The sequence below is a fragment of the Carex rostrata genome, chromosome 21 (genome assembly GCF_964058835.1).
Source record: "Carex rostrata chromosome 21, lpCarRost1.2, whole genome shotgun sequence".
Lineage (NCBI taxonomy): Eukaryota > Viridiplantae > Streptophyta > Magnoliopsida > Poales > Cyperaceae > Carex > Carex rostrata.
Genome location: NC_135938.1, coordinates 5745795 through 5769366, shown reverse-complemented (window position 1 = coordinate 5769366; position 23572 = coordinate 5745795). Strand labels below are relative to the sequence as shown.

Here is a 23572-nt window from a genome sequence, read left to right as displayed (position 1 = left end):
GTTATAAAACGGACCGAAAATATTAGGCGGGGGACGCGAGGACAATACTGCGCCAAAACTTCCCGCACAAATTTTAGTTTCATGCGCTCGGCACAGGGCCGACACAGGTCCATCAGCAACTTTTGCCTCCTTTCGAATTCCAAACTACAGCTCCATGTTTCCTGTCCAGGTCCCATTCCCGCTGCCGCACTACACAGAATGTATAATTACACGCATAGGTTTCACGGACATGTACAAATTCAAGATGTGTTTTTCTATCATTGGCTAAAGGAAATTATCCTACCCACAAAACTGAGCGGCGTATTATTGTTAGCAAATTTTAGCAGCAGCAATAATCCTGTCCCTGACGGCCCGACCCCACTGGAATGCAATTTTGCCAAAGAAAATCAAGGGCTCGATTAGAATTAAAACATAATAAGAGGGTTATGTGAAACTAATCCCACATAATAAGAAAGCTGCTTTACTGCGTTACCCAATACCCAGTACAAAAAGGGCCAAAGGTCAAGAGAGTGAAAACTGAAAAGAACGACCGAAGTAAAAAAAAAACGGAGAGAGGAGTGGCGAACGAGAACCGTAAAAGCGGAAACCTCTCTCAGTGGAGATTCTCCTCTCTCCCTATCTCTACATATCTCTCTCTTGCCATGGAGGACGATCAGCAGTGCGAGCGAACCCAGAGGAGAAAGGGTCTGAAGCGAAAGCTAGACGAAGAAGATTCTCCTTCTTCCTCCTTTGGGGTGGAGCCGCCGGCGGATCTGGCGGTGGCGATGGAGGTGGAGGAAGAACATGGAGAGGAGGAAGAGGAAGAGGAAGAAGGGGAAGAAGAAGAGGAAGACGAGGAGATGGCGGGACAGGAAAGGGAGATCCGCTGTGGCCGCTCCCATCAGGCGATCTGGCGTGAGGTCAGAGCTCAGGTCGAGGTGCTTGAGAGGAGTTTCTCCTGGCGCGGCGCTGATCGGGCCGCCGCTAAGACTGCTAGTCATATACTCGCTGAACTAGCGAAAAATGGTATGACAGTGATTTTTTGCGTTCGTTCTCTAAATGTTCTACTACATATTGTCACGATTGTTGTTTTGTGAATGGACTAAAGGTTAGATCTGGTGGTTTACGAACGTGAATTTTAGACGGAGATGAGATTGATGTCTGTTTGAGTGAAAGTTAGAGTAGTGCGTATTTCAGTTAGTATATTTTTCTCTATTGCATAATTATGCCAAATCTGTCATAGGCGGTTGATAAACTAGTAAATTAAAGTATAACTACCAGTTTGCATGAGTTGCTGTAGCTATTGTTTTGAGATATAAATTTTGATTCAAGAATTTTGTTTCTTTATAAGAGGAAGAGACATTATATCAATATCATTGACATGCGCTTTTAGAAGTTTGTGTTTGCAGCTGACCTTGCTCATTAAGAAATTATCTTATATATGCAAAACAAATTGGTTGTTGTAAATGTTCTCTTGTAGTAAATTACATTTTTGTTTGCCCTCTATTGAATGTTGTTATAACTATGGTTGCCTTCAATTTATAAATGCAACCCTTTTCAAGTAATCAAAGTTTGTACATCTTTTCCTTGTAAAGAATAACAACTGATCCCAGATTAGTTGTTGATTGCTATGTTGCACAAACTTTGATTGTGTTTCCTCAGAAAAAAACAACTTTGATTGTGGAAATATTTCCCTTCATTACTCATCTATTGAGGGATAACTGTGATGGTTTCCAATTAAGGACCAAATTTTTGTTGATAAAATCACCTGGTCCATGGATACAGCTTTCTTAAAACTCAGCATTGCTAAACCCTAAAATACAGAAGAATTGTGTCCAGCAATGAAGTTCCAATAATTAAAATAAAATATTCATACATAAGTAAGCTTTTGCTCAATAAATTCTGATTGTTCATGTATACTTCCATATTGCTTTACATTCTGCGAGGTGCCTGCTGCTTTAACATTATTATCTAGTTTCTGAAACTAAATTTAAAGCATGATAAACATTCCACGAAATAAGTTCACAGTAGATGGATTTTCCGAAGTTTATCTTTTGTCAATCTCACAGATTTTCTATGCTTTTGCAGAGGAGGTCGTGAACATGATTGTGGACGCTGGAGCAGTGCCTGCACTGGTAAAGCATTTGGGAGAGCCAAGTTCTCTAACGATTGAAGGCAGTGGAGACAGAGGTGAACGGCCTTGTGAGCATGAGGTTGAGAAGGGGAGCGCCTTTGCTCTCGGCCTTCTTGCTGTCAAGGTACCTCTATTCAACAATATTACAATTTTTTGTGAGAATATCTGTCTTGCTCTGCTAAAATTTTGTTCTTGTCTTTCTGTAACAGCCTGAACACCAGCAGCTTATCGTGGATGCGGGTGCTTTGCCTCTACTTGTTGATCTGTTACTGAGGAACAGAAAGAGCGGTAACTGTAGAGCGGTAAATAGCGTCATCAGGAGAGCTGCCGATGCGATAACAAATCTAGCTCATGAAAACAGCAACATCAAAACTGCTGTCAGGTTATGTTTCTATACCTTCTCAATTGACATGGATATGCATACTATAATATTGGTCTTGTGGATGCATATATACGAGTGGATACCTAACTTATGTTGGGTAACTCCAATAACCATAAAAAAAGAAACAAAATATTGGTTTGTCACAACTGCTGTCTGGTTCTGAATTACTGTTTTTCGTTGTTGTAATACAGGATGGAGGGTGGTATCCCTCCTCTTGTTGAACTTCTGGAATCTGCAGATTTGAAGGTACAAAGAGCTGTGGCAGGAGCCTTAAGGACATTAGCTTTTAAAAATGATGAAAACAAGACCCTGGTTAGTATCTCTATTAAACACAGAAGGCACCTTATTTTGCCTATCTTTTGTGTGTTATTATTATCTTTTGGGTATCCCGATTGATGAATTGTTTGACAGGAGGTTTTCACATGTTGGTTTAACTAAATTTCAGTGTCTATTATGTACTGAAAGACTGCAATTTCTGATTGATATTTGATAATGCAAGCAGGATTTACCCTGCAAATATCTTGACCACTAATGTATGTAGTGGTAATATGAAATTATTTTGCATTTGCTTTCATTCATTAGTTTGCGATAACCAACTGAATACTTGTCGATGAAAAGTAAAGGAACTCTTTTGAAATTACAAGGGCACTTTTATAATTTTGTTTTGTTCCTCAATTTTTGTCCTCAGATTGTTGAATGTAATGCTCTTCCAACATTAATACTCATGTTGCGATCTGATGATGCTGCAATTCATTACGAGGCGGTGAGATTTTATAATCCATATAATTTTCCATTATCTCTTCCAATGAAAAGAGAGGCAGTGAGTAAATGCAGGAAGGATGTATGCTTTTAAAAGAATCATGTCTGAGGACCCAAATAAGAATAATTTGAATTTTAATAATAAAAAGCCACTGAATTTATGAGTATAGTTCAGTTTTATTAGTAGGAATTGAACACACCGAAAGATTTTGATTGAGAGTAATTACCAATTGAAATGAGAGGGAAAAAATTGCAATCTTTTAACTTCTATATGCTATTGCCAGTGGAGAAGTTAATGTTGGTTGCTGATATGTTAGGTGGGTGTGATTGGTAATTTGGTTCATTCATCCCCAAATATTAAGAAGGAAGTTCTTGTTGCTGGAGCTTTGCAGCCAGTTATTGGCCTACTAAGGTACATTCACCAATAGAAAATCAAATTTATTAATTGAATCGCCTCTGTAAAGTCTTTGGTGGGAGATTCTTCTTGTTTATGTCCTCCTTTCATCCGACCTGATTGGAATTTTTTTGTAGTTCATGCTGCACTGAGAGCCAAAGGGAGGCAGCTTTGTTGCTTGGGCAATTTGCATCAGCTGATTCAGATTGCAAGGTTTCTCCAACTGTGTGCCTCTCTTTTCTTATTAGAGGATAAAAGTTCCATTGTCTCATGTTTGCTAAAATTTTGTAATGTTGATTCCATTCTGTTTAGGTGCACATTGTACAAAGAGGAGCAGTTCGGCCGCTTGTTGAGATGCTACACTCTTCAGATGTCCAGCTCAGGGAAATGTCAGCCTTTGCTCTTGGGAGGCTTGCTCAGGTTTTTCCTTGTCTTATTTAATTATACTTTGGCCGGTGATAATAGAAATACATTTGTGTTATGTAAAAATATTTGGGCTTTTACTTTTAGGAGGTTATTTATTTGATTGCTTAAATGGTAGTCTAAATGAAAGATTGTAGTTATCATAAAAGAAAGGAGTTCCAATAAATATTAAAGTGTCTTTCAAGTAAGGCTAGGGAGTTATTTGCATTTTGAGGACTGAAGTTGGTACAAGTTCAAGTTGAGGCTTTAGTTAATGAAAATTACTTCAGACCTAAATTACACATTTGACGTAAGCATGCCTTATCTTTCGTTGTGAGTAGTATAAATATTAAAATTCCATTGTTGTTATTGTCTGGGATCCCATAACCAAGCAAGCATTGCACATTTGATGTAAGCATGCCTTATCTTTCATTGTGAGTAGTATAAATATTAAAATTCCAGTGCTGTTGTCTAGGATCCTCATAACCAAGCAGGCATTGCATATAATGGCGGTTTAGTTCCTTTGCTTAAGCTTCTGGACTCAAAGAATGGGTCTCTCCAGCATAATGCTGCTTTTGCTCTCTATGGAATTGCTGACAATGAGGTATTCCAACATAAGCATCAGTGTTCATTACACAACTAATCTTTGTTGGACTCTTTCAGATGATTTACTTTCTACGCTTTTCCTATATTTTTGTTGACTTGTTGTTTATCCTGGTATTTTGGTAGGATAATGTGTCAGATTTTGTCAAGGTTGGAGGTGTGCAAAAGCTCCAAGATGGAGAATTCATTGTTCAGGTATAGTTTTATTTATTGGCACATGATATAAAATGGACCTGTGTTGTTTATCTGCAGTAACATTTTGAGCCGCCGTGTTTCTTTCCAGGCAACAAAGGACTGTGTTGCCAAGACATTGAAAAGATTAGAGGAGAAGATCAATGGACGAGTGAGTTGCTTCTTATTATTTTTCCATGTTGGTAATTTGTTTGATATGACAAGCCCTGATTCATAGTTCTAACAACAGGTGTTAAAGCACTTGCTTTATATGATGAGAGTTGCTGACAAACCTGTACAAAGACGTGTTGCCTTGGCTCTTGCTCATCTCTGTGCTCCTGAGGATCAGAAAACAATATTCATTGATAACAGTGGTATTACTTCATCTTGCAAATGATCACTTGACTTTGCTATTATGCTACATTAGTAGACTTTGTAGGTGCTATTATTTGTTTGTCTAATTTTGATTTGTATTGCTTCAGGACTTGAGTTACTTCTTGATATGCTCTGTTCAGTAAACATGAAGTATCAACAGGATGGTGCTGTAGCTTTGTATAAATTGGCCAATAAAGCTACATCTCTCTCTTCAATGGATGCGGCTCCACCATCTCCAACCCCACAGGTTAACAACTTGAAATCCATGCTTCTGTAAGTTCTAAAAAATAAGATTCAGATTGGAGATTAAGAGCATGAAGTGTCACTATGCTGACATCAGGGTTGTTTCTTTTTGTTTGAATAAAAGGAAGGTTAAAAGAATCCGTAACTGTAGAAAACAATTAAATGTATATATTTAGATAGACCATAAGTCTAAATATCCATCGGGTTATGGTGATAAAAGTGACAGTTGTAATTTCTTTGAAGAAGATTTTACTTGAAAATCTTCCTTGAATTAGGACTTAAATCTCTGGAATTTTAGAGGTTATCAAATTTTGTAGTCCTTGATTTTTTCTTCCTGTACTTAAAAGTGAACCTTCTTCAGGTGTATTTGGGTGAGCAATATGTGAACAGTTCTACACTCTCAGATGTTACCTTCCTAGTTGAAGGTTTGTTTACAATTTTTATTCTTCCTGTACTGTCATTCTGAAATCAGACATGCTGTATCTTATCTTAAACCAGTTCTTTGTTTCATTGTTTTATTCAAGACTTGAAATGCTTGATTGAGTTTTCCCATCAAAATTTAGGCAAACGCTTTTACGCACACCGGATTGCTCTCCTTGCTTCTTCTGATGCATTTCGTGCAATGTTTGATGGGGGATATAGGGTGAGAATAAGTAACTTAATTTTTGGTTTTTCATTACCTTTTGAAAATTCTAAAGATTATGCCACATTAGAGGGAAAAAAATACAACTTAATGTGGAAACTAAATAATATTAAACCTATCCTGATTGTTGTGTTTCTTGGTTGGTTTGAATTTTTTTTCCTTGATTAGGAGAAAGATGCAAGAGATATTGAGATACCAAACATCAGATGGGATGTGTTCGAGCTGATGATGAGGTTAGTTGGGACTTTGCATTATGGTGCTTATGATCTATCATAACAAAAAGTATTAATGGCCATGCACAATAAACCAGATAGCTTGATGTTAACCCTAATCCAACACGAGGCTACTATTTGAAACACTAGAGGAAATAACACAGATGGTTCTTAAATATCTCACATTTCCCTTTGGTCCCTAAAGCTCCATATGTTAAGAGTAGGATCTATTGGGTACAATTTCAAAACTTTAGGGACCAAAATGGGAACCTGGATTTAGGGACTAAATAATACATGGATTGTATTTTTTGGGATCATTTTTGTTATTTATTTGAACTTTGGTTAGAGATTTCCTCCCCCAAGTGATTTTTGCTTTGGACTGCAGTTTTTGGGATTATCAGATGAATTATGTATTTTTTATCGTACAACACGACCTAAATTCATGCTGTGTAGCAACAAAGCATTTCCTATCCAGCAACTGTTTTGCATGCTAGATTTTTGTTTAATGATGGCCTGATGCCCATGTGTACCTGTCTTTACCCTTGTTATAGCAAAATGCTTTATTTGTTCATGTTGCAGGTTTATATATACTGGCTCAGTTGATGTAACAAATGAAATTGCACAAGATCTCCTTAGAGCAGCTGATCAGTACCTGTTAGAGGGGCTGAAGCGCCTCTGTGAATACACCATTGCACAGGTGATGAAACTTCTGTGTTGAATGTTAAGATGAAAAGCACTTGCAACTTTGAATTTAAGAATCTGTTGATATCTTGAAATCAAATTTAAATGCTCTGTTCAATTGTGAACTAGCTAATTTTGTTAAGGACCTTAAATGCTATTTTATGCATGTGGGTAGGGAATATTTTAGTGATTAAGTGTGGTTGTAATCACGCAGGGTTGAGTCTGGTGGTCCTGGTATGACTTATTTTTTGCGGGTCTGGTTTATTCAGGTTTGGGTTTGTCTTGGCTCTGTGTTCATTCTGTGTCTTAGGGTTGCTTCGTTTGGGTTTTGGGCTGTTGTGGGGTTATTCAGGAAGGTTTTGGTATTACTATGGGCTTGAATCAGGTTGGAGACCGATCTTGTTTGTTATCCTAGCAAAGGTCATTTTACAGTGGCAGATGATGGTTGAAGTAATTCATGGTTTTTGTGTCAGGTGGTAAAGGTTGGGGTTCAGGTATAGTTTGGATCTAGGCCTGTTTATGGATATCCATAATCTGATAGCCTGTTCTGAATCCGCATGAATGAATCCACATGAATCAAAAAAATGTATTCAATAGCTTATTGGATCCACACATTTGGATCTTGAAAAAAATTCTGAACATAAAATCTACTAAGAATTCGGTAAGTAATGTTATTCTAGTGTTTTACATATGATTCAAGTTGTTTAAAGCTATATATATCATGCTTAAAGATATAAATCATAGTTAGTCACATAAATGAGTTAAATTAGAGTTGATATTCTCTATCTGTACATTTATAATATAAAATAATTATATTTATTTGTGTTATGCATGTATTTTACTAGTTTAAATCTTTTATAACTAAAACATATAATATAATCTGAATTTGATCTAAAATCTGCTATGATAATGGATATGGATCCTCATTTGTATTAATAGATTCATTTTTGGATAATACGAGAATCCGATCCATTGACAGCCCTATTTGGATTGGATTATCGCATTAGCTTTGGTTATGGGTTAATCAGGTTCAGGCTGGTTGGGTTGATCAGGTCCTTTGAGATGACTGTAGAGAAGTTGATCTATTTTCTGTTACACTACCTTTTCTTGTATATAGATGATCAAATTTTTCCCTTAAATTCTATTATGGCATTATAAATAACTTAAATTGAATCCAGAGCTGACGTTTTGGTATTGATCTACTGTAGGATGTAAACCTAGATAATGTCTCAGACATGTACGAGTTGTCAGAGGCCTTTCATGCCATGTCACTGAGACATACATGCATCTTATTCATTTTGGGCCAGTTTGACAAAATCTGCACAAAGCCGGGGTAATTACCTAATGCTTCACTTATAAATCATACTATTCTCTTTTTGTGTATTTTTCTGTAACATTATGATGTTTGTGAAACATGCAGATATACTGTGCTGATTGAACGGATTGTTCCTGAAATCCGCAGTTTTTTTGCTAAAGGTCTTCGGTTAAATCACAGAGTTATTCGGTCATAAACTGTTCACCAGTGCTGATTGTCAACTAACATGTTAAGCTGAGGTGGTTGTACAGTTAGAATTTAGGCATAGACTCATTTTACATGTGCTTTTGGGTGGTTCTTGGATGGCACTTGAGTTTAGTAGTGTTGTTATAGTGGGGACATAAACCCAAGGCGGTCGGATCAATCTGACTCCATGTGAGGTGTTTTAATGAAATGTTCTTCAGTGCAACATTAGGGTATTTCTGCCCTCCGATATTTACCAAGTATATCTAAATATATTCATTTATACATGCTTAGTCTGATCTGTTTAGTATGCAATTAGCACGACTAACTTTTTATTTGTCAGTAGCTGGGCATCTGTAATTACTGATTACTAAAGTAGATCAGTACAATTAGTGTTCAATCTAATTTTTATATTGTACTGTTTTTTAACCATGAGTCTTGTTTGGTAGGGAATGTTCTTATGCGCAATTGTTAACATAATAATGTTAGAATATTGTTAGAATATTGTTATTTGGAATAATGGAGGTAGAAAAGAGTGATAATTTTGGTAAAAGTGTTAGCAAGATAGTGTGATGTAATGAGGGTTTAAATGTCCGCCTTTCGTACTTCATTGTGCGTCACATTTTAATATCCTGTTTTTGAAGTCTTAACTATTGATTTGAATTTCTCAATGTAATATTCATATTAAAATATGTTTTAAGACCGAATTATATATATATTTTATTAATTTTTAATTTTTTAAGATTTAATAATAGTACACAATTATTATTTTTAGACCATATATAAATAATGATTTTGTATCTATTTCAAAAAATTATCTAAAAAAATAGTAAAAAAAAAATTCAAAAATTCATAAAATTTGGGTTCCAAGCATATTTTAATATAAATATTATATTGAGCGTTTGGATTAACTATTTGAACTTTGACAACAAAGATACATTATGCATGAGGTATTTGAATCCTCGTAATAAATTTAATTATTGGAGGGTATGTAAAACATAAATACTCTTAAAAGCTAAACTAATTTTTCAAGTTATTTGAATATACTGACAAGTCATTATATACTTAGTGTAGGTTCATTCTCTCAAAGGATAATTTAATTAAAAAGTATTAAATCGTTCCTAAATTTCTTCGGATAAAAATATTAAATCTGACAATATGCAAGTTAGACTGATCCAATTCTATTGACTATTGTTCGATTGATTTTGTCAATTATATTAAATTAGATTTAACCAATGGTTTAAATAGCGATTATAGCGGTATAGCGGGATAGTTAAAAAAAATAAGCGATTGCACTAAGTAGCTAGCTATATATCGCCCATAGCTTTTAGGGTCCGAAAAAGTTATAGCGCAGCTACAGCTAGCTATTTATAACACTGGATTTAACAGAAACTTAATACACGATCTTTTCTTCTGAATTAAAAAACTTGAAAAATATATATATATATATATATATACAAGATTAATTGGTGTCCGAAATCTCTTGAAATGTAAATCTACACCCGGCCCATTAATTCTCTCTGCAATTAGCGATTTTTTTTGGGCCATCACAGCAACAGCAATAGTAATTTCAAAGAGTGCCTTGATCTGCACTTTTGTTTTAACAGCATCAAGCTGCCTTTTTAAATTAATGTATATTTCTTCTTGCATCGCTTATAACAAGAAATCCAATATTTGTACCATGACTGCTTATCCAGATGTAAAAAATTGTGCAAGGACAAATATGATGCGAGTTCAAAGACGAGGTCCAAATCATTTTGTTCTTGTCATGCCAAATTCGCAAAGTTCAACCAGTCTTGTGAGAAACAAATGCTGGGAATTTGTTAATTTTCCACTAGAATTTGAAGTCAGTTTTTAGTTTTCAGAGTCCTAACCTTTTCATATATTTATTAGAATTAAATATTTATATTTCTTTCAACAATTGGACTCTCAAGTAGTCAAACCACAAGGTCCACAACCTACCACAACCAATAGTCAAATAGTCATGCCAATTTTATTAAATTTTTAGAAAATAAAAAAATTATTTGAACATGTGATTTTTTTTTCCTCTAAAAATAACAAGATCTGAAACTTGGTTCGGTCCATATATGGGATGATCAAAACTTTGGTTTGATCTCCCCCTTTTACACCAATACACATTTTAGACCATAAAAAAAATGAAAATGGAGGGTGACCAAAGTTTTTTTTTTTTCTCTAAAAAAAAATTGATTCGGTCCACTTAGTTTTTGAAATCCGGATATAAAGGTGATTGAATATTTGATTCGGTCAACTCAGTTTTTGAAATTCGAATAAAGAGATTGACCAAATATTTTGTTTTGTCCACCTAATTTTTGAAATCCTATGTAATATGTAGTGTGATGGTGTAAAAAAAGAGAAATTATACTGAAGTTTCGATCAACTTATGTCTGAACAAAAACTTTGATTCGGTTCTTGTTATTTTTAGAGAAGAAAACAATCGCTCTCTTTACTGAACAATTGATTTTTTTTTCTCTAAAAATAAGAAAAATGCACCACAATTATATACAATATATTTTAGAATGTCTGTGTCACACTTATTGGCTGATTTAAGTGCCTTACAATGAGATTGATGTTAACTTTGGATATGATGCCAATGTATGATTGTTTAATTCACATATTTATTTTTCTTTCCTGCATTCCCAGACCCATTGTGTCATGTCGGCTTAAAAATATAAAATGTCACAATTTAAACCTTTTTGTCTGTGTCAGGCAATCGTGCCATCAATGGAAGACGCGCAACGCACGCCGATCTTTTTTATGTGAAGCATTAAAAATAAAAATAAACATGTCATATCAAACGCGAAATATTTTTCTGAAAATAAAAATTACATGAGGGGGAGAGAAAAATGCTTGGTACTAATTAATTTTCTGAAAAAAATTAGGAGTCTCTCTTTAGCTTCTTTTTTGAGTAAAGTTGGAGGTCAAACCATCTTACTATTTAATATCCTTGTTATTACAAAAAAAAAAAAATTCATCTGAATTTCAAACTTATGACCTCTCGTATAGAAACCATATGTCTTAGCCACTAGATCAAATACTAGTTCTTCCTGTTTAGCTTCTTTGAATTGCTAAATCATAGCAGATTGAATATTGTTATATCTTTTTGGATGATTGGAACCCTGATCATATTTCATTTAAAAATTTGACTTTCCAATTACAAACGTCTAAATACAAATGCACTGTTTATATTGACAAAATTATTGTACAACCTAAAGCCATCTTTCATGCCGCCTGCTCAACTTGACTCCAATTGAGGCATGAGCAGGTACAGCTCTCAAAAGACCCTTTGGTTTGGTACAATAAATTAATACAGCATGGTTGGTATTAGGTATTAACAGTTCACACTTGCAATATAATAGACTCTACAAAATATGCCATAGTTAGTTTGCATCTACAGGTTTAATTGATATCAAATGGTTAAAATTAGTCCAAAAATTCTTCTTTAAAAATGAAACAGAATTTGAATTATTTCTCGATGACAGGAACATCAGATATATAAACTCTACAAAAAATATGCTGAAAAAAAACTTCTTTAAAAAATAAATATAGTTTAAATTATTTGTCTATGGTTCCACAAAGATTAACCCCCAGGCAACGAAACAAATTCATTTTCGTTTGGATGCACTCTAGAATAGTAGATGAAAATAGTGATTTTTGGAAGAGTGTGAGAATAGTGTTGATGTGGTGTTATTCGGAATAACGAAAATATTATTTGGATCGAACATTTAGAATAGCGATGGAGAGATTGAACATTTGAGAGAGCACCAATTACTATTTCGACTTTTTGTAGGAATAGCAGAACAACGCTATTCTCGCTATTCCGAATAGCAATTAAGTATGTTTGGATGGATCGGAACATCGCTATTCTCGCTATTCTCAGTACATCCAAACATAGCTCTAGATTACCCCCGAGGCAATTAGTATTGATGATTAGGGAGGAAAATGACCTTTGGTTGAGATGGGCTATGAGGAGTAGGGTGGCAACACATAATTAATGTATACTTGTAAGGGATAGCTGTTTAGGCTCTTGTTGTACTAATTATATCTATATATTTCAAACTTGGTAGCTTCTACCAAGAATTTCAAAAAAAAAAGATTCCACAAAGATTATGACATACATAATCCACCAAAATTACTCTGAAAAAAAATCTTCTTTAAAAATCAAACACAATTTAAATTATTTGTGGATCAAATGGTCCACGAGAATTATTGACACATTTGTGTCATTGCTTTTGTAATATCAGATACAAATTCTATCAAAATTACAGTGTTGAACCGGGTCAAGATAATTCAGTTGTCAAGCTGGACATCCTCAAAATCTGACCAAATCTGTAATAATTCATAATTTAAAAAATATTTTTTCCACAACAGTAAGAGAAAAAAAAAATCGAATAAACTATTTTTGAGTGGTCTGACTCTGATGATTTAATGGCTGTTATATTAACTTGTGTTATCCTTCCAAAGCTTAACCAAATCTAAAAGCATCTTTAGTGGTACTTTTTTGTGGTGGAAAATAATTATCCATATCGCACTCCGCGCGCTTAATTTGCGTTTGTAGCACGTGCTCAATCTGGTTCAAGTCTCCTAATGCGCCTCGTTTTTGTACCCAATTATTGGTCTATTACTGCTTTATTATATTTTTGTTTCTATTATCTCCACAAATTAGTTTCAACTTAAGTGAGGCAATAGTAACATGCATATTACGGATCCGCCGTTTGTGCTATAGATTAATATCTTTATTTTCAAAATTTAATCAAAGTCGGATTGAAAACCATATGAAAATGTACTTACTGATTAAATTTTATATTTTTTACAATTTGTTTAATATATCTTTAGATAGACAGAACATCACTCATTTTTTACAATTTATTTTGTGGTCGGAAATTTTTTAATTAGAATCAAGGTTCTAAATAGCGCGCTATAGCGTTTTCGAACCATAAAAGCTATGGCGCTATAGCGGCGCTATTTGAACATAGCGCCATTTTTTTAACCAGTTCCCTATGACGTAATAAACACTATTTAAACCTTTGATTAGAATTCAAACTCAAATTTTTCCGACCACAAAATAAAATTCTAACCATCAAATTACAACCTCACTGTTAGCTTCTTATAAATTAAACCATATAAACAGTTTTAAAACTTGAAGTATAATTAACCATCCATGATCTCCGTTTACAACCGCCCCTATAGAAATTGGAATTTGTCAACTCCACTTGTTATTTTTTTTTTTTTACGAAGAAGTGTTCATTGAGTATCAGTTTTATTGAAACTGACGTTAGATACCACTCTGATATCTGTAAAATAATTGATCTAAAGTCTTAATACCAGAATATTACAATATTCATACTACAGTACTAAAAAATTAATTTTTGTCCACCAAAACAAACATATTTGAACAGAGATGATCAGAATAAAAGTTTGCAGATAGATAAGTCATTATAACAATTGTTAATTTGTTATACATCTAACCTCCACACATTTCTTCTTCTTCAGAAAAAAAAAAAAAGAAGCTGTTACAGATCTAACCTTCCTCTAAGAAATAACATTTCTCCTCCATAGGTTATGTTCTTCTTCTAATTTCAAGGAGGGACTTTGAACCACCTCTGCCTCCTCTATGACATTTTCTATTATTTAAACTACAAATTTATAATATTAGTACGTAAAATAAGCTGTAATTTTAGAAATGAATCATTCTTACAACAAAATAAAGCTAAATTTGTTATAGGATTTTTCAAACTTCCAAGTTTTATAATATGAATCAAATATTTTGACATACATTGGACGGGTCTAATATAATTTGATTAAATAAAATAGTACCGACCCTTCTCTCAAAAATAGTAATATCCAAGTCACTATTTGATCTAATTTATTCAATTGGAAAATTTATTATGATGGAGACTGAATTTTATATAAATTAATATCCAACAAGATATATTTAAAAAACAAATTAATAAATTATATATTTTTTATTTAAAAATAGTAAAATTACACATAAAATTTGCATCTTTTTTTAATCATAGAAGTGGCTATCCCTGTCTGCCCCACCTTAAATCCTCCCTTAAATTCAAACATTGAAAACTTTATTATTATTATTATTTTAACAATGAACCCCGCATAAATTGGATCTTAAGAATATAAAATGATAGATATAAAAAAAAAGGCTTGAAATTAATGATAGATATATAAAGGAAAGACGTTTTATTATTCTATCACTGCTAATCTCAATAAATCTTGAAAAGAGTAATCTATATCAACTGGAGAAGAGTATATTTGAAACAAAAAAAGAGGCGAATTAGTTTAATTGATCAAGAAATTGGCACAAGACATCATGTGGTCAGCGACATTTCGGCGATTTCTTCTCACATTAGTCAAATATGGTCGAGTCAACTAGTTGCCCAATAAGGCTGGTAGTGCTAGCTAGTAGTGGGGATGGTTGTATACAATGTATTCTTCTTCTTATAATTTAATTGAATTATGACCACCACCACCGCACTCCATCAACCCCATCTAGACTAGGGATATCAATGGATACAAAACGAATTGGGTGGAAACATGTTCATATCCTTATCAATATTTTATATTAAATGAAAAAAAAAAGTGTCACCGAATAACTATATATGAGCCATAAATAAATTTATATCATACCATTTATCATCTCTATATAAATATATTTCTATAGAGGTTGAATAATATATATAATTTTATCATTTTTATTTTTAATTATTACTATATATTGAATAACAAATAAATAATACTCTTTACTCGTAATCTTATTCGTTATGTTAACAGAAACTCTTTACTCTTATTCATATTTAGTAAGTTAAACGATTTTTTTTTATCCATCTCCGTCTAATGGAATACCATATAGTTCGGATGGAAATAAATCTGCAACGATTCCAAAAAATTGTAGTGATCCTGTTTTTTCAAATCTAACCATTAATATTTTAGAATATACAAATTTCAAAGCAATTATTTTTATGCACAAATCTCAAAATAAATAAGTGGTAGGATTTGGAAAAGCAGAGTTGTGCAATTCTTTGGAATCGTAGCAGATTTATTTCCAGTTCGGATAAACGGGTAAAAGAATGCGATTGACATCGTCTCTAGATTCCTTGATTTTGATTTGGTCAACTACAATGTCAATTCTTTCAATTTTGATTGGATCCAACCCACGCATGCCACATCATTTTCTTCTCCCTCCCTTCTTTATATAAACACACTTGTTCAAACAAAGAGATCATTGAATTACTTTTCTCACATGGCACATCCTTCTCTTCTCCCCTCCTCTTCTTCCCTTCTCTTCTCATTCTCTCTTCTTCTCTTCTTCTCTTTGACTTGTAATGTTGAGGCAAGAGATACGCCCAAGCACGACTGCAACCCAATATCATACATAGTAACAGAGAAGCTCTACAATAACTCTATTTTCTTGCACAAAGACGATGCCGCTTGCCCCGCCAAGGGTTTCTACAGCTATTCTTCCTTCATCGAGGCCACCAAACACTTCCCCGAGTTTGGAAACACCGGCGACTTGATCACACGCAAGCGCGAAATCGCTGCCTTTTTAGCTCAGATCTCTCATGAGACTACAGGTCCAATCCAAATCCAATAAATAAAATTAAAGACTTGAAAGCATTCTCTTCAACAATGTTTGTATTATTTACAGCCACAAATCTACTTTCTTTTTTTACATTTTTTATTTTTGGTTTTTTTACAGGGGGTTGGGCAACGGCACCTGATGGACCGTACGCATGGGGACTGTGTTTCAAGGAAGAAGTAAATCCACAGAGTGACTACTGTGACAGCACTAACACACAGTGGCCATGCTACCCTGGCAAGACATATCATGGCAGAGGTCCAATCCAAATCTCTTGGTATGTTTTATATTATTTATAGAGTTGGGTTACGGTGAGTTGCGAAGTAAAGTGACTATTTTACTTTACACTTATATTTTGCAATTTTAAAGTTTAAAATGTCGATCTGAACTGCTCAACATGATCTCCATATTGAAATGTGCTTGGAGACCAAATTTTACATTTTTTGGAATTTGTTTACTATTTATTAAGCCACTTTGAAAATCGCCGATCCAGTGGTCCAGAAATTTTTACTGTTTTTATTGTTCACCTGGATTTTCAGATTTTCAAAATGGCTTAATAAATAGTAAAAAAATTCAAAAAAAATGTAAAATTTAGTTTCCAAGCATATTTTAATATATATTAAATATCTAACGGTTTGAATCAGTTATTTGAACTTTGAAAATGAAGATATTACGTGAAGTAAAAACGTGTTTTATTTCGCAACTCACCGTAGCCTTACTCTTATTTATATACTTCCTCTGCCTCTTATGACTCAGGCTATGATAATATGCAATCATATTATACAGAGACCCGCATTATGAGCTTATATTTTCAATTTTAATGTTCAAATAATTGATCTAAACCGTTTAATATGATCTTCAAATAAAAATGTACCAGCAGACACACTTTTTTTTATTTTTAAATTTTTTTTCGTTAGATAGAAAATCAACTAATTTGAAAATTCTGGACCATTCAAAAACAATGATTTTCTATCAATCTACAAAAATAGTAAAAGGTTTCTAAAAAATATAAAATTTGCTCATCAAGTATATTTTCATATGGAGATTATATTTAACAATTTAGATTAATCGTCAAAACTTTGAAAATAATGATATGCATATTACAGCATAACCTCACTCGATTATTTTTCTTTGCCTTGTGTTTCAATAAAAGAAAAAAAGAAAAAAGAAAAAACTGAAGTCATAATCTTTGTCCAATAACAATTCATAATGCTGTACCTTACGTTGTTTAGGAATTTCAATTATGGGCCAGCAGGCCAGGCCTTGGGTTTCGACGGGCTTAAGAACCCCGAGGTGGTCGCGAACAACTCCGTCATCGCCTTCAAGACGGCATTGTGGTTTTGGATGACTGAGCAGAAGCCCAAGCCATCCTGCCATGACGTGATGGTGGGTCGGTACCATCCGACAGCTGCCGACATTGCCGCCAACCGAACAGCCGGTTTCGGGCTCGTGACGAACATAATTAATGGCGGCCTCGAGTGCGGCATTCCCGACAATGCACAGTCCAATGATCGGATCGGTTACTACAAGAAATATGCTCAGATTTTTGGTGTTGATGTTGGACCCAATCTTGATTGTGCTAACCAGCAGCACTATTAGATAGCTAGCTAGAGTATAAGTATGAATTAATATTGAATGTCAATTAGTGATTCAAATGAGAAGAGGAGAAAAAATAAAAATAAAACTCAATGGAATTAATATATCGCATTAATTACAACTGAGGTCAGAACCCTGTTTATATATATTTTGAAGAAAAAATTTCGAAAAATATTTTTTTCTTTGGCAAAAACCCTTGACAGAAGCTGTCAGCTGGTTTGAATTCGACATATATTTTCAATGTTAATAATAAGTTACAGAGGAGAGAATACAATCCAGATCAATTTAAAAAAAAAAGGAGAAGAGAGAATACAATCCAGATCCGAAGATAATTTTTTAAATTGTTATCTGTTTTCTTAATCATACTTCAAGAGACCCATGCTATACCACCGGGTAAACTAGAAACACGAGATTAATTTCTCTCTGTAATGCTGGCCTCTCGCTTCATCAATAATATATACACTTTATGGTCAGCGGCGGAGCAGAGATATTTGCTCAATTTGTTTTTTGTTTTTTTTTTTTTCAAAATATGCTTCTTTTCCTATGTTGTTTTTCCAATTTTTTTAAAAAAAAATATGCTTATATTTAAAATAACAATAATTATACAATTATGCTCAACTGTAAAAAGTTAGTCGCATCCTACTTCATTTTTTGGTTCCATCCCTAAATATGCATGGCTGGCCTCTCTTGCTAGCAATTAACAACGTACTCCATTATCTTGTTAAAATTAATACTTTTGTTATAAAGTTTATTTTTAATTAGTATTTGTAATGTATTATGATAAAGTAGTGGGCTCTTAGTATAATTATTGGGTTAGGTTCAGAAGTATTTATATGGGGAGGAGGGATCCAATAACGTCATTTTATAGTTACATATCTTGACACCATATGTTTATTAGTTATAGAGATAATATTTGTTAAATATATATAGCCCATGTAAAGTACAGTACAGAAAATAGTTTTATATGTATAAAATAATGAATTAAGTAATGAGAAAATAAATTTAATCTATGGTTTTCTTGCAGCCATCTTCAAGCCTTTCCTATTTTTATTTTTCATTAAGAACACAAAGTCCATAATATATATCAAATTAAACCAAAATAAGCATGAATAAGCCAACTAATCTAGATATACTGAGGAAGACTGAAACTTTTCCCCTGTTTATTAATCAGTTCAGCTTGTAACAGGAAACCATAGTCCTTTCTCTCGGAGTGAATATGATGACAGTCTAATATTTTCCAAATTAGTCCTTAATGTTTTAAATAATATTATAAAATAAGATTGTTGGTCGATCATTTTTCTTGATACTTAAGTCAGAGATGAAAGAATGAAACAAGAAACTCATGTAGTTTATGCATGAATGAAATGAGGAGGTCATGTAAGAGCTGCATGTTATAAGCTTCTTAAAAGTTTTAAACATATGAAAAGATAGTCGTTAAAGTATGTATCGACGATATTTGCCCTCTATTTTGGACAATAATTTCAAAGAAAGTTAAACATGATTGAAATTAATTAATTAGGTTTTTGATAAATCATTGGAGGACATCAAATTTACAGTTAAAAAAATGAAAAAATATTTCGATTTGAAGGTTACAATCCAAAAGAATTTTCAACCGTCTTCATGTGATTACTTTCTCTTAAAAACAAGGTTTTTCTCACCAACTATTAGAATAAAACAACAAGAAAAATATGGTATCATAACTCATTGATGCCAAATGCACATTATTAGCAGATTCCAATCAGAAAAACAGAATACAAAAAGCAGTTATATATAAACTTTTTCTCATGAAGTGTACTTCAATCATTTACCAAAATTTCTAAGGTTGCAGTTGTATATTTTTCATCTTCTAATGTTAAACAACAAGATTACAAATATGGCTGCTTTTATCATGCAGGACAACAAAACCAAAATAAATGTATACTATAAATGTATCATGGTCCTTGCAAATTTTTGAATACAAACTTAATTAGGTTCATGTTCCAAAGAATTCCATGTCACAGTGAAGAGCTTCATGGCCAAATCCCAACTCTTCTAATGTATATTTATCAACTCCATATCTTACTACATAATATGATTATATAATTTGGCAAGTACCGGTTCACAAATTTGTAAAGAAACCGATAAGATGGCCACAACCGAGGGGTCCTGGTGGGGTTGTGGAGGAATAAAAAATTAACAATCAATGAATAAAAAGATAAACTAATGATCAGGTCCCGGCCTCGCATTGAGAAGAGGTTGCAGTGCCTTGACAACAATTGTCATATTAGGCCTGAAATCTGCTTCGTATTGTACGCACAATGCTGCAACTGCTGCCATCTGATTCAAATGAAGCATATATTAGTTAACAAGGCTTGGCTTGTGTTTCTGGCTTTCTGCAAGTTAATTTAGCACAAGTACTAATTCAAGCATCAATGATTAGTTGATTACTATACATTCAGCATTAACTTGCGCTTCAATAATATTAAAAGAGTGAGGTTGCAGTACTATGCATAGCGCAGATTGGTCAGTACTACATATCAATTTTATTTTTAAAGTTCAAATAGTTGATATGAACCGTTCAACAAGATCTCCATATGAAAATGTACTTGCGGACTAAATTTTACTCTTTTTTTTTAGAATTTTATTACTAATTATTTAGATAGGTAGAAAATCACTACTTTTGAATGGACTAGAGTTTTTAGATCTAGTGATTTATGCGGATTCTGCCTATTCAAATAAAAAGTAAAAAAAATTCTAAATAATATAATATTTGATCTACAAGTACATTTTCATATGGAGATCACGCTGAACTGTTCAATTCAATTGTTTGGACCTTAAAATTGAATATATTTATTCATAGTACATACCAATATGCGCTATGCATAGTACCGTAGCCTCACTCATATTAAAACAAGATTATAGCAAGTGGCATCAGAACAGTAAAGGAGAAATGGAGGAACTATTTTAGACCTTAGCAACGGCTTTTGGTGGGTAATCATTGTTTAGCCTGGGATCAACACACTGCTTTACTTTATCTTCACTCAGCCTTGGAGTGGCCTAAATTCAGAAAAATAAACACAGAGAAACAAGAAAATTCATTAATTTGACAATCAATTCAAATGAAGAAACACAGTTTCCTCAAGTATACATTTTTTATTCTTTACCCATGTAACAAGACTCTGTTGTCCTTTAGGCATTGTATGATCTACTGGTTTCCTTCCAGTTAAAAGTTCCAACAAAACAACTCCGAAACTATACACATCGCTCTTCTGGGTAAGTATGCCGGTCATGGCAAATCTAATACATGGAAGAAAAGTGAGAAAATAGAATTAGAAAATGATTAATTAATTTATTATCCAATTTCTCAAATATTCTAATGATAACTGTATTAGATTATTACTCTGGTGCGTGATAACCGAAAGTTCCAAGAACTTTGGTGGAATGGAGACGGGCAGCTGAGTCTGGCGACTGGTTCGTCATGTTGAAATCGCCTAATTTCGCCTCGTAGTCGTCAAAAAGAAGCACATTGCTGGATCTGATATCTCTGTGTATAATTGATGGTTGTACTTTTTCATGAAGGTACTCTAGTCCCCTTGCTGCTCCATAGGCAACTTTCACCCTTTGAGCCCACGTCAGAATTGGGCCCGGCTCCGCACCTTGTATACCTTTCTTTCCTACATTCATCACAGAACAACACCAGAAAAAAAAAACTTTGTTATTATACAATGATTGGTTAAGGAAAGAAAATGAACCATGAAAAAGAATAATAATATACCGTGGAGGACATCGTGCAAAGTGCCTTTAGTGGCAAACTGATACAACACAATCCTGTTATTTGATTCAAGACAGTACCCCAACATCTGTATGAAGTACTCATTCTTCAATTTTGATGCAGAAGCAAGCTACATTTATAACAAGACCAAATTGGGTCAGATTTTGAATCAAATTATTTATTTTAATATTGGTAACACTTTTATAGCTCTTTTACCTGAGCAGTGAAGTCAACTTCAGGATCATTTGCTACACTGGGATCAAATTTCTTGATGGCAACTGCCTCACCTGAGCTAAGATTGGCATAAAAAACCCTACCATAAGAGCCTTCTCCAACCAAAGCTTTGGTACCAAAATTACCGGTAATTCGGTTCAATTCAGAGAGAGGAATGGCAGGTACATCAATTTGCATTGTATTTGTGTTTCCCCCGCCCCTCGACATTGGAGGTGGGCCCCTTTGCTCCTTGCGTCCTAAATTGTAGAGAGAGAGAGAGTGATACAAAATTGTAAATCTTGCAATGTTAACTAAATGCTCAGTTATTATCCATACCATAAATCAAAGATTATTTCAATAAAAATGAAATAATTATATCTTTATGTTTTAATCTCAAATCTTCATGTTCCTGTTCTCATTCAATTTAGCTTTTCAAAAGATGATGATGTGTTTGGGAACATAAATGTGGTCTTTATAAAATTACTAAAATGAATAATATTGTCTGATCAAATTTCTTCAAGAAACGGGGCCATGAATTCCAGGCAACCGTAAAAATACCGAAAGTCATACTGGTGATCAAGATCTATCAAGTAAAAGAAATATTACTATTTAAAAAAAATTCTGAATTTTTTTTTAAAAGTTGTATACCTGCGAAATTTTGCGGAGGCGGAGTTGTATATTGACTGGCAGGTGGGCCATTTGATTCCTCTTGCATACCACCACAGCACCACATTTTGAGAATTTATACTAAACACCAAAAATTCTACAACAGATACAATTTCAGTACATAGCGATTATGTTAAGCATCTAAAATTCTAAAAATAGGAATAATTTCAGTACATGCTTATAATTTCAGTGCAAACAACAACTTTTCTGAGGTAATGTGAAACCTTCAAAGACATCATAAATTTCAAAAACTACGCGTTATGTAGTGTCAATGGAAGGGCATTATCCGCGTGTTTAATTGTGGTTAATGCAAAAATTAGAGGTGTTTGATTACAATTAGACAGACAGGAAGCAAACGCGCTATCGATCTCTAAATTTTGCATTTGGAATTTAGTAAACATAATACTCCCATTTTGTCAAATTGCCAAAAAGTAATAAAAAGGACTATAGCATGATCATCTGCAAATTATTATTGAAAATTCAATTAAAATGTATAATTCAGATGATGAATTTACAGAATACTAATGCAAATTATTAGGTCACTTAGTGACACGGTTGCAAGCATCTTCAAAGTAATCAAGTGCATGAAATGAAAAAGGAGGATAAAAATAAATTCAAATTATAAACAAGTACATTTACCTTAACATAATCAGATTCCAAATCAAACACAAACTTCAAATTCGCACCGATTCAAGTCGAAATCTCAACCCAATAAATTATTTTGCAAACACAAACTCTTTGATTTCTATTATCTTCTCGTCTCCTCTTTCTCCCTCTCCTTTCTATTGTTTTCTTTCTTTCTTTTCTTTTTCTCTCTGTTAATTTCCCTCGTTAAAACCCTTCTCTGTTCTATGTTCTTCTTCTTTGTTTCTCACAACAACAGAGATAGCACTGGAGATATTGAAGTCAACAACGAACGTGACAACCAAAACGAATAAAATGGCATGTTACTTGCGAGTTTCTTGTAAAAAAATAAGAATTAAATGGTATGTTTACAAAGTAGTCCTTCAATTTCTACAAATTAGTCACTGAACGTTTTATATTTCTTCTCCCTCCAAATGAACTTTTAGGACCATAGCACCTCAAATTTCAGTTTTACAAAATAGCCCAAAAGGTATTTTGAATGGTTGATGAAAAATACGGGTATGCAATTAACGAAAATTCTGTTACTTTTGTGTCAATTTCAGTTTCTCAACTTCTAAGTTACTATCAGTTCGGACCTAGTTACAACTTACAACTGCTTTGTTTATATTAAGTA

At 33.5% G+C, this 23572-nt stretch overlaps 3 protein-coding genes across 4 annotated transcripts; 2 read left to right on the top strand and 1 right to left on the bottom strand.

Annotated features, from left to right (window-relative positions):
* The first annotated feature begins 445 nt into the window (after positions 1-445).
* On the top strand, positions 446-8769 carry ARIA (ARM repeat protein interacting with ABF2). The gene is made up of 19 exons (XM_078323243.1): positions 446-1005; positions 2068-2237; positions 2323-2495; positions 2687-2807; positions 3184-3258; positions 3572-3666; positions 3786-3861; positions 3961-4068; positions 4526-4654; positions 4780-4848; positions 4937-4996; positions 5075-5198; positions 5307-5446; positions 5804-5867; positions 6006-6085; positions 6254-6318; positions 6877-6994; positions 8187-8311; positions 8399-8769. Exons 1-19 carry the CDS (start codon positions 642-644, stop codon positions 8487-8489), a joined length of 2247 nt encoding a protein of 748 aa, XP_078179369.1. The 5' UTR covers positions 446-641; the 3' UTR covers positions 8490-8769.
* Positions 8770-15716: 6947 nt separating this feature from the next.
* LOC144573584 (chitinase 10-like) lies at positions 15717-17772 on the top strand. The gene is made up of 3 exons (XM_078323366.1): positions 15717-16083; positions 16209-16365; positions 17321-17772. Exons 1-3 carry the CDS (start codon positions 15753-15755, stop codon positions 17685-17687), a joined length of 855 nt encoding a protein of 284 aa, XP_078179492.1. The 5' UTR covers positions 15717-15752; the 3' UTR covers positions 17688-17772.
* Positions 17773-19487: 1715 nt separating this feature from the next.
* On the bottom strand, positions 19488-23151 carry LOC144573253 (putative protein kinase At2g41970). Of its 2 annotated transcripts, none has more exons than XM_078322987.1 (8): positions 22954-23151; positions 22297-22411; positions 21652-21905; positions 21439-21565; positions 21064-21337; positions 20828-20960; positions 20634-20720; positions 19488-20000 (listed from the first exon to the last, which is right to left on the bottom strand). In XM_078322987.1, exons 2-8 carry the CDS (start codon positions 22379-22381, stop codon positions 19884-19886), a joined length of 1077 nt encoding a protein of 358 aa, XP_078179113.1. In that variant the 5' UTR covers positions 22382-22411; positions 22954-23151; the 3' UTR covers positions 19488-19883. The 2 variants fall into 2 exon arrangements, with proteins under 2 accessions (XP_078179113.1, XP_078179114.1); XM_078322988.1 differs by having other exon boundaries at positions 22948-23082.
* Positions 23152-23572: the final 421 nt, after the last annotated feature.

Excerpts from the sequence above, each read along its gene's own strand:
- ARIA (XM_078323243.1), top strand. The coding sequence starts at position 642 with ATGGAGGACGATCAGCAGTGCGAGCGAACCCAGAGGAGAAAGGGTCTG. Across the intron at positions 1,006-2,067 it reads CGCTGAACTAGCGAAAAATG|AGGAGGTCGTGAACATGATT; the intron begins GTATGACAGTGA and ends ATGCTTTTGCAG. Across the intron at positions 4,069-4,525 it reads CTCTTGGGAGGCTTGCTCAG|GATCCTCATAACCAAGCAGG; the intron begins GTTTTTCCTTGT and ends GCTGTTGTCTAG.
- LOC144573584 (XM_078323366.1), top strand. The coding sequence starts at position 15,753 with ATGGCACATCCTTCTCTTCTCCCCTCCTCTTCTTCCCTTCTCTTCTCA. Across the intron at positions 16,084-16,208 it reads GATCTCTCATGAGACTACAG|GGGGTTGGGCAACGGCACCT; the intron begins GTCCAATCCAAA and ends GTTTTTTTACAG. Across the intron at positions 16,366-17,320 it reads GGTCCAATCCAAATCTCTTG|GAATTTCAATTATGGGCCAG; the intron begins GTATGTTTTATA and ends TACGTTGTTTAG.
- LOC144573253 (XM_078322987.1), bottom strand. The coding sequence starts at position 22,381 with ATGTGGTGCTGTGGTGGTATGCAAGAGGAATCAAATGGCCCACCTGCC. Across the intron at positions 21,338-21,438 it reads TTTGCACGATGTCCTCCACG|GAAAGAAAGGTATACAAGGT; the intron begins GTATATTATTAT and ends TGATGAATGTAG. Across the intron at positions 20,001-20,633 it reads CACCAAAAGCCGTTGCTAAG|ATGGCAGCAGTTGCAGCATT; the intron begins GTCTAAAATAGT and ends CATTTGAATCAG.